Source organism: Lepisma saccharinum, chromosome 10 (assembly GCF_977018435.1).
Source record: "Lepisma saccharinum chromosome 10, izLepSacc3.1, whole genome shotgun sequence".
Lineage (NCBI taxonomy): Eukaryota > Metazoa > Arthropoda > Insecta > Zygentoma > Lepismatidae > Lepisma > Lepisma saccharinum.
Genome location: NC_139238.1, coordinates 50,149,903 through 50,157,966, shown reverse-complemented (window position 1 = coordinate 50,157,966; position 8,064 = coordinate 50,149,903). Strand labels below are relative to the sequence as shown.

At 47.6% G+C, this 8,064-nt stretch overlaps 1 protein-coding gene across 1 annotated transcript; it reads right to left on the bottom strand.

Annotated features, from left to right (window-relative positions):
- Nucleotides 1-5,598: 5,598 nt before the first annotated feature.
- Nucleotides 5,599-6,018, bottom strand: LOC145994097 (uncharacterized). The gene has a single exon (XM_083130183.1). The coding sequence runs from the start codon at nucleotides 6,016-6,018 to the stop codon at nucleotides 5,599-5,601; it is 420 nt and encodes a 139-aa protein (XP_082986309.1).
- Nucleotides 6,019-8,064: the final 2,046 nt, after the last annotated feature.

Here is an 8,064-nt window from a genome sequence, read left to right as displayed (position 1 = left end):
AATTTCAGTGTTGTCAGACAGCACAATACATATGCAAACCTCTGGAGTGGCCGAAGATATTGTTAGGCTTATTGATGACACTTACTATTTATTTAGTTAACATATCACTTTTGCCATCTCACAAATAAATATAATCATTAGGTTACCAAATACTTTCTTCCGAAATAAATATATCTGATTTTTTGTTTTCTTTCTTCCAGAAAATGGACCCATTGCAAGAGCCATCCACTTCATCTTCTGTCTCCAAGACGAAAGAGCCCAGAGTCACCTGCTCATATTGTAGCGTTCTCCAAACCAAATCCCATTTCAGCCGGCACAAAGCAATATGTCAACAGCGCCTTCAAAACCCGAGAAAAACTCCCAACAAAAATCCCAAAAACAAAATCTAGAATGCCAGCGCCCGATGACAACTATTACAAGATGAATTTATTACTGATGGTTAGCCCATCACAGCACAGAAAACACTATTAAATAGCACGTATTTTGACCAATGCAACCGAAAGGTGTTGCATACCAAGTCCTTTATTCGGAGTTAAAAAATTTGTCGAGATTGAATTCAATTGTCAAGAAGAAGCAATGCGAGAAGAAGAGCTGATGCTTGAAGAAGGGCCACGGGATGAAGCTCGTGCTCAGCAGGCCTCAGCTGAGTAAGTTGCAAAAGACCAAGGCACAGAAGCGAGGGGGGGTTATTTTCAGTATTCCTGCTATCCTAGCGGCTGTGGGAGCCGTGGGAAGCTTCGCGGGCCGCAGTGCAATATCGCCAAAACCGTGATCGAGACCAAGAAGAACACAAAATAGCTCGAAAAACAGAAAAGGCACAACGTCGCCATGGAAAGCAAGATGCTCGAGGCTACTAAGGGTTCCGGACTGGGACGACGACGAAGAAGAACAAATGAGCAGTAAACGTCCTCTGCAGCACTGAAGAAATTCAACCTTAAAAAGAAGTGCCCCATTCAAACGGAGATATTGTACCGAACTGATCGACGTGAGAAACTTCAGGGGATTGTTTATTTCCGACACCTTGCCGAAAGACGGACCTCAAAGCGGCGGCGATAGCGGAGTGGTCAACTTGGACTCTTCTCGCAACCCGGGAACACACTAGGTATGTTACTGGATCACCGATGACGGAAGGGCCGCTTTCGTGTTCGATTCCTTTGGTGGCTTGTCGCTGCCTCCTTCGCTCGCGATCTACCTGAAATCATCAGAAATATTTTACAACAGCCAGAGGATACAGGGTTTAGACGAAGTGGTGTGCGGTGTATCTGTGCATCGTCATGCTGGTCATTCTTTCGCGACTAACCAGCAGCAGCAGCCGCGGCTGTTCAACCCCCTTGGAAATGTTTCAAAGAGCCACAGATTTGTTAAAAGAATAGAGATAAACAACAATGCTGGTCCTGCACTTGTCCAGCAACACTTCGGTCCTCAGACTGAAAGTGCATTACAACGTGGTGAAAGGCGCGTTGCAGCACCGAATACAAAAACATTATTTATGTGGGAAGCAGGAAGATTATCGTTCCGCCCAGCCAGTAAAACCTGACCACGTTGCAGTCCCAGTTGCCACCGAACGTGATCCTGGCCGAGAGTTTGGTCACCCATTGCGTGAAAATCATGCCCGGCACCGAGGAAGTAAACATCGGATCCATGAGAGAGCTCTTGGATTTTCCCAACGACAGCAAGTTTTCACCGGGAATCCATCACGTCGGGTCATCCATCTCCAAATTCCTGTACATAGAAACATTGAAACTGCACTGAAACTTGGCACAGTGCATGTTCGTGACGACGAACGCGAATCATCGGGGATAGACGCACAAGGAAACTGGCATAATCGCTACGTTCAAGCCAAATTCCGAATTCTTGGAGCCGATCCTTTACGAACCGGCCACGCAGATCTTCTTCCCCCTCCAGCACGATAAGTTCAGCGAAGTGGCAACGAATGAGAAAGGCGAACTGGTGGATTTCGCCGGAGCCACAAGCACCGCAGTGCTGGCCATGACATGATAAAATAGTCGCGCCGCAATAATATAGCCGGCGGAAATTACTAGTATCGCTGCACGATGAACGGCATAGAAACCTACGAACTGCAGACCTTCCCTCCGAACAGGAGAACGTTCGGCAAACTCGACGTGCCGAACAATTATATCGAATTCGACGTGGACGTAGACGACGGATTCATACACCCGCTTCGCGGAGAGCTGGACATCACAGTCGAAACCCTTACCAAGGAAGGCAACGCAGGCCACCCCGTAGGAGCCAACATCAAATTGATCGACAATTTCCTGCCCCACCTCTCCTCCTAGGTAGAAGTGAACAAGCACCGCACCATCATCGACAGACTGGATAACCCCGGACTGACTTCAACCATCCTGGCGACCATGAGGCTCTCGAAGCCCGAAAGTTCATATTATCAATCGGCGGATTTGGAGTTCAACGACAAGTTGGCCGGCAAGAGCCATACCGCGTTGTTCCCTCTCCGGCTCCTTTATGATTTCTTCTCCCACTACAAGGAGGTCATGTGGAAGGGCAGGTTCAGGGTCACTTTCAAGAGGGCGCCCAACGACAGTAACCTGTTCAAAAGTTGGAAGACCACAATGGCCGCGGGTACGGATGTCGATTCCAGTCTCCCGGCTTAGGGGAAATGCGTGATCAAATCCATGGAGCTTCGGATGCCCATCGTGGAATACGTGTCCAAACACGCCACCAAGATCAAAGCTTGAATCTTGAAAAAGCCGAACGTTTCGCTAGAGTTTCAGATGTACCAGCTCTTGCAGAGGTTGGTGTCGGGTCGGTACTTCGTGTTCGACGTAACCACGCAGTTCAACAGCATCCAGTACGACATGTCCGATTTCGCGGTGGTTGCCTTCCAGACCGCCCGCGACGGCAGCCAGGTCGCTTATTCGAGTATGTTTGATTAGGAACATCTAAACCTGAAGAATGGCTGCAACGAGATATTTCTCAGGGAAAATTACAACCTCGCACCAGATGATTATCTGAAGCTGTACGAAGTTTACGCTGCTTTCAAGAGAGTCACCATGGGAGGATCCGCGAACATGTATTACGAGCCGGTGGAGTTCATCCAGAAACTGCCGATGAACGTGATAAACACCTCGAAGCGGAAGCAGGTGGTGATCAGCAACAGCACGAACATCAAGATCTTCGTGGATTTCCACAAGGATGTACAGTTTTGATCGATTTTCTTTTATTTTCTGTGTAAATACAAAAATAAATACAGTTTTTAAATAGTTACATTTTTTTTCATTTCCCTCGTTACAAACCTCAACCGAGTTTTCTTTTGGCATTCATTGCCATTTTCGTTCCCAGAGCAGTCAGTCTTTCTCCCAGGCAGGCATCTCTGCTCATCGCTCTCAGGAAAACCCTGTGCTCCAACTGTTGGTCGGCCTCGTGAATTGCAGCGAGATCCTCTTTGTCGCGGTAAGCGATATCGTGGTCATTGCAGGCGGCATCCAAGGGATTGACCCAGGGATCGCCTCGATCAAGTCGGTCGGCCAACTTGGTGCCGAGACCGCACGATTCTTAGCCGGGAATATGCATCTCGAAAGGCAACTTGTTGATGATGTCGTTGACGAGCCCCTTCCCTTCCGTCTGTCGCCAGGATCGCGAGGGCAAGATGTTGATGATCCTGACCAGGTACCCGATGCATTTGGGTTCGTTTATGATGAAGCGATTCAGTTTGGAAGCGAACATGTCCGTAATGCCGACTTTCTCGTTTTGGAAGTTACGGTGATCAGCCCTTTCTTGTTGTACTTCTCGCTGCTGTTCGACTTGACCCTGTTCTGGGAAGGATCGTTGTTCTGGTATAGCGCGTTGGTCAGCTTGAGCATTTCCTTGTAGGTTTTGTAATCTTCTTCGGAATACAGTTATCCAACGGGACGTTTTTTCGTCACAAGTTTCCACAGTCCCGGCATATAAGGATTCCTCCTGTAGAAACTTCTGCGTCCTGCTCGACTTTCGTCGTAGACTATGAGGTTGTATTTGTCGAAAGTAGCGTTCCAGCTGCGATCCTCCACACGACGCCTCCGGAAGGATTCGGTTCTGGATACAATCAAAAAACTTCGTCTCTGTCGCTTGCAATCAGATACTTGGCCGCGATTGGTCCCAGTCGTATTGCTTCGATGGAAGACGAGCCGCTGCTGCTGCTGCCGCCGGACGACTGGCGCCTAGTGGGAAGTGGCGGCAGCTGGAAATGTTGGAGAGCCGCGGCGAGAGAAGGAGGAATGGAAGTATAATCCGTGATGTTGCGAACCGCCACCGGCACCCACTCCGTGATCAGATCCTTGTTGTGCTCGGCAACGTCCTTGATTTCTTTGACCAGGTCGCCATTCGATCGGTGAGCGGCTGCTCCTGTCCCTTCTTCTGCTCATAATATTCGCGATTTTCTTCCTTCCACCCTTTGAATCGATTGGCAAGATACTTCGTCAACTTGATATTTTCTTCGACTTTCCTTTTGGACATTACGAAATAAAGTAAAGTTGGACAATTTGTTTTTACAACTCGGTTATTTCATTTCGACGGAAGAAAAAATACAAAGCCATCAATGAACCGATATTGCTGACGATCCTACCTCTTTCGCGGTTCACCTCGTACCACACATCCGAAATTTTTCTAAAGCTCTGGTTATAGTATCCGTCAAGCCTGTCACCCTTTTCATCCGTTATTGTGAGAAGGTCTTCAGTATTCTTAATTCATCTTCCCGTGATTTTAAATATGTTATCATTCATGATCATCCGAAACGGTACAGTGAAAGCCGGCGAACTATCGGCGATATGAGTGTTGTCATCTTCTTTATCGAACACGATCTTGAAGATCCGATAGAGATACTCAGCAGGAAGGTCGGTTACTTTAGCCGATCGAGATGAATCTAATTTCTCTTTTTTCAGTCAGTGCTATTATTTTCTTTACGTTTTCTCTAACGTCACAAGGAACTCGTTGATCATGTTGCGATTTTTCACCTGGTTAGGTATGCGAGTCTCGTCCATCGTGACGAATCCGTAGTCGTCGGAATTCCAGCAATGCAAGCAGAGACACCTCGTACGACATGTCTCCGCAGACAAACTCGTCGTACGCGTGATTGAGGTTGGTATTATCCTGCCGAAACAAGCATAGAAAGTTAGCGTTGTCCTACATCAGCTGCCTGGAGATTTTGGAGAATATCTGAGATAAGTAAAAGCAATCCATGCTACTGTAGCGGCCTCGAGTGAAGAAATTTCGCACCTCGTCCTGATTTTATAGGATGACGTCGTCAAAGACGACCACCGAATTCTCGCGACTCTCGGCCAAAGGCACCATCTGCGATGCAGAGGTGGCTATTCCCAGATCACCGTAGATCTTGGTCAGCTGCAGATAATTCGGTTGCTCGAGACTTTTGGAAAAAATGTACAGTTCCCTGTTCTCCCAATCGAGTCAGTAAGGAGCCAGGATGAAATTCCCACCATCAACATCGTTTTGCCGCATCTTAAGGGGCCCACTATGAGGCATCGTATGCTTTCGGGGAGCAACTCGCAGTTTTTCTTCCGTTTACCACTTTCGCAGACGTCGGGTAGCCTCTTAGTTACGTCCCAGCCCATGCAATATCGCCGACATTTACCCAGGAATTCTGCGAACCGGAAAACCTAGCCACTTGACGTAAAGTTTACTCTTGTTCCGTCGCAGCACTTCATCTACGAGATACGTGTCTGGGAATTGGGTGGAGGATATTTCCTGTTCGTAGAATCTCCCTTCTATGTACTCACCGTCCACAGCGCTCTTAAGTTTGTAGGTGGGTATGTAGGGCGGGGAGGATGGCAAGATAATGTCGGTTCCGGTGAAGATCTCTGTGGACCAGTTCCTGATGAAACCTTTATCTAACACACCCGGTCGCTTTAACTTGCTCACTCTCACCTTGTCTCCTATTTTATACTTCGGTTTTCTGTACTTCCCATACTTTCTCTTCACGTTTGACCTGCAGTGCACATCTGAGAGCAGCCGCTGTTGGTTTCGCTCAGACACCTCGGACAGATTCATTCCGATTGTTCTGTGGCTATTGTTGTACTATTCCAACAGTTCGGGCACATGGTCCACCCACTTGTAGTTCCCGCGTAGAGTAAACCGTTTCCACATGAGTCCCTTGAGGGTCCTGTTGAAGCGTTCCACGATGCTCGCTTTCAGTTCGCTGTAGGTGGAATAGTGAAGGATGCCGTTATCCTTCAGCACCTTCTGGAAGACCGAGTCATAAAATTCCTCTCTGAAGAAAAAGAGACAATTTTTCTCGGAACTGTCAACGCCGAGAACGGATCCGAAAGCTTTTGCGACCTCGACTCCTGTCTTGTTGTTGACGGGCATCATCCAAGCGTACTTACTGAAAGTGTCCACGACGGTGAGCAGGGACCTAAAACCTTTGTTGATTTTGTGAAGGCCCTTGATGTTTCCCGTGCTCATCTCCATAAGGTCGGCTTGCCAGAGATCGTCGATCCCCTTCATAACCACGGGCAGTCGAGGATACTTCTTGTAAGCATGTTTGTGCATTTCGTTCAAAATAGACGCTCTCATGGCGACGGAGGCGGCGTTGGGGGCTTATAGACGACAAAGGAAGGCTCTGAAGCAAAGATGGAACACAAACTATTATCTTGCTTGCTTTCTTTCAGTTCTTCTTTTTTTTTTGATTTCTTGCTTACTTACTTACTTACGATCGACGACTGATGTTGGCGACGAGATAGGATAGCACCAGCTATAAGGAAAGCTGTATTGGACGATCCACGCTCGTCACGGTAGCCGCTGAATACAGACAATCCCAATGGAAACATTGTCGTAAGAGACTCCGGATTTCATGTGTCGTGCTTAATCCTGAACAGGCTCTTCCCGTGAAGCAACCTGATCGCGATTCCACTCGAGGGATGCAAGTCTCCGATCCGGAGACATCCGCCACCTAGCGGGAGTTCGTAGAATATGCGATTGTTGTTGAAAACGAAAAAGATCTTGCCGGTGTTCTCTTCGAACTGCCTGAAGATGCCGGCCAAGTGAACGACCGAGGCGGCCAGCAGATCGGTTCGGAAAGCGACCAATGTTACGTCCAGTATGTCTTGACCTTTGACGAACTCTTCGCTGGATATCTTGACGTACTTGGGAAACAAGGAGCCAGTTCACTTTCTGTTGTAGCCGAGCACGTGTGTCTGCATGCTACACTGCATTACTTTCCTTTCCCTGGTTCAAACTATTTTATTTTTTCCCCTCTTGCTTCAAGGAAGGCCTCGCTGGTGCAATTAGCGACCAATTCTCCTGCCTGACGAGCGACGATTCGCCTCACAAATTTACCTTATGGATAACGCAGTAAAGCGTTTCCTGCAAAGCAAACAGCATTAATATCCTTTACCACTGTGCATTCAGTTATCGTTTTCTCGGTTAATAATGCAAGAAAAGAACCGGATGGCAAAGAGTGCTCCTGGGCTTCGCTATAGGCTAATCTTAAATTTTATTTTCTAGCAATTTTGTGTTGTGGAAAACATGAAGGTATGCAACCCCCTTTACTGTAAAGGAGAAACAACCACGAAGGCACTAACAGGAAGGTAGTGCCGGGATCAGCAGGGGCGTGGAATTCAGAGCTTATGAAAGGCTTCAAGTCCCACGTACACGCATGCGCAAAAACTGTAAAAAAAATAGAAGCGTAAAAGTTTTCGGCTCGTACGGATGATCCAGAGTTCTTCTCGAGTAGCTGGGAATATGTTTTCAAAAAAGAGTAAGGTTAGTTTAGATTGTAATAGATTGTAAAAGATAAGGGCGAAAAATGGAACGACTCGCCCGATTTGCTCGTCCACTTCCGGTCACGTTACCTGGTGCTACGGGGTCGATTCGACGGCTTGAAAGCTTCAAAAAAGCAGCTCGTAAAAGGGAACGACTTGCCCGATTTGCTCGTCCACTTCCGGTCAAGTGACCTGGGGGAACAAGGCTTGATTCGACGGCTGCCAAGTAGGCAACACTGCTAGTGAGGTTGACATACACCGTAAAAAGGTACGACCTCTTAAAAATATACACCGTAAAAGGCTACGACGAGTTGGCAATGCTGCTAGTGACGTT